Source organism: Malurus melanocephalus, unplaced genomic scaffold, assembly GCF_030028575.1.
Source record: "Malurus melanocephalus ecotype Western Australia unplaced genomic scaffold, MMel_1.1 scaffold_2447, whole genome shotgun sequence".
NCBI classification, from domain to species: domain Eukaryota; kingdom Metazoa; phylum Chordata; class Aves; order Passeriformes; family Maluridae; genus Malurus; species Malurus melanocephalus.
This window is the reverse complement of record NW_026625679.1, coordinates 5,665-7,039: the sequence shown is the minus strand read 5'-3', so window position 1 is coordinate 7,039 and position 1,375 is coordinate 5,665. Positions and strand designations below refer to the sequence as shown.

The window sequence follows — 1,375 nt, the reverse complement described above, 5'->3', positions numbered from 1 at the left end:
GGGCCGAGGGGCACAATCCCCCTGGGGCCACTCCCCACGCCGCGGGATCAGCCCGGGAGAAGGAAGAAGATCACAGAGGAGGAGCCAACACCTGCACAGAGGTAAAGGCCACCCTGGAAGTGCTTTGGGATCCTGCGGAGCGAGTTCAGCCGCCTCCTGTGTACACACGGATGTGGGATCCGGGAGAYGGATCATGTCCCATCCCAAAATTCCTAAATCTCACTATAGGGGTCTGTCTGCCACGCTCTGGCCAGTCTGGGATGGGGGAGAGAGATGGATCATGTCCACTCCCAAAATCCTGAAATCCCACAATCCCGAAATCCCAAAATCCCACCGTGAGGATCCGTCTGTCGTGCTCTGGCCAGTCTGGGGCTGCTSCGTTTGGGGCTCCCGAGATTGGGATGGGGGAGAGAGCGTTACCGCTCGTTCCCCCGGAGCGGGGAAAAGCGAGCTCCCAGTTTCATCCCGAGCWCACGGCGGTGCCGGATAAAACCAGGCCCAGTTTTTGTGCCTCCCTGAGCCACCCGATAAACACCAGCATCCCCAACCCCGCCCCGGTGCCGCTCCCCGAGCGCCCGATAAACACCAGGATCCCCAMCACCGCTACCCATTGCGGGAGGTGACGCCAATTACCCAAAATAACCATCCTCACGGTGTTTCTATGATTTTTTACCCGTTTTTGAGCTGTCGCGGTCGCTCGCAGGTCATAGGAGCCGTTTTYAGGTCAGGAGCGGAGCTCTTTCGCAACCCGCGGAGCCGCCGAGGTGCGCCAAGGYGAAAACCTCAAGGAATCGTTCGTTTTTGGCGCCCAACCCCATTGGCTGACGCGGAGGGGGCGTGGCTTACGGGGTATATAAAGGGCGGGGGAGCCGCGTTTTCCCTCAGAACTGCTCCCGTCGCGTGTGGGGTTCAGGTCGCGCTATGGCTGCAGCGCTCCGGCCCCTCCGCGCCCTCAGCCRCGCCGCTGACCGCCGCCTGCACCTCAGCGCCGCCAGGTACGGCCCGGGACGCCGGGGAGCGTGGGTGGGTGATTGTGAGGGAGGTGGGAGCGGTGCCCGCCCCGCTCCGCCCGGTGCCGGCGCGCTGAGGGGATGGCGGGGGGCGGAGAGGCCCAGCCCGGTTCGGTCGCTCCCCGGGCCGGGGTCGCGGCCTCTTTGGCCCCGCGGTTCCGGGGTGACCGGGCGGGCCCCCAGCGGCCGCGCTGAGCGGTGCAGGCTGATGAAATCCCGCGTCCGCCTTGCGTGGGAGTGCGGGGCTGCCCCGGGCTCGGGGAGGGAGAGACCGAGACCGTCCCGAACCGGGGCTGCTCCCGGATGAGAGGGATGGAAACCCTCTGGGGTGAGAGGGACCGAGACTTCCCCAGGGCATTCCCCGG

General features: G+C 65.6%; 1 protein-coding gene across 1 annotated transcript in view; it reads left to right on the top strand.

The window, feature by feature from the left end:
• Positions 1–903: 903 nt before the first annotated feature.
• The window catches only part of LOC130587787 (bifunctional methylenetetrahydrofolate dehydrogenase/cyclohydrolase, mitochondrial), a gene marked incomplete at its 3' end in the record, with an annotated part of 6,131 nt that continues 5,659 nt past the window's right edge, over positions 904–1,375 (top strand). The window contains exon 1 of the mRNA XM_057388755.1: positions 904–995. Coding sequence (XP_057244738.1) covers positions 922–995 — 74 coding nt within the window. The remainder of the gene's footprint in view (positions 996–1,375) is intronic.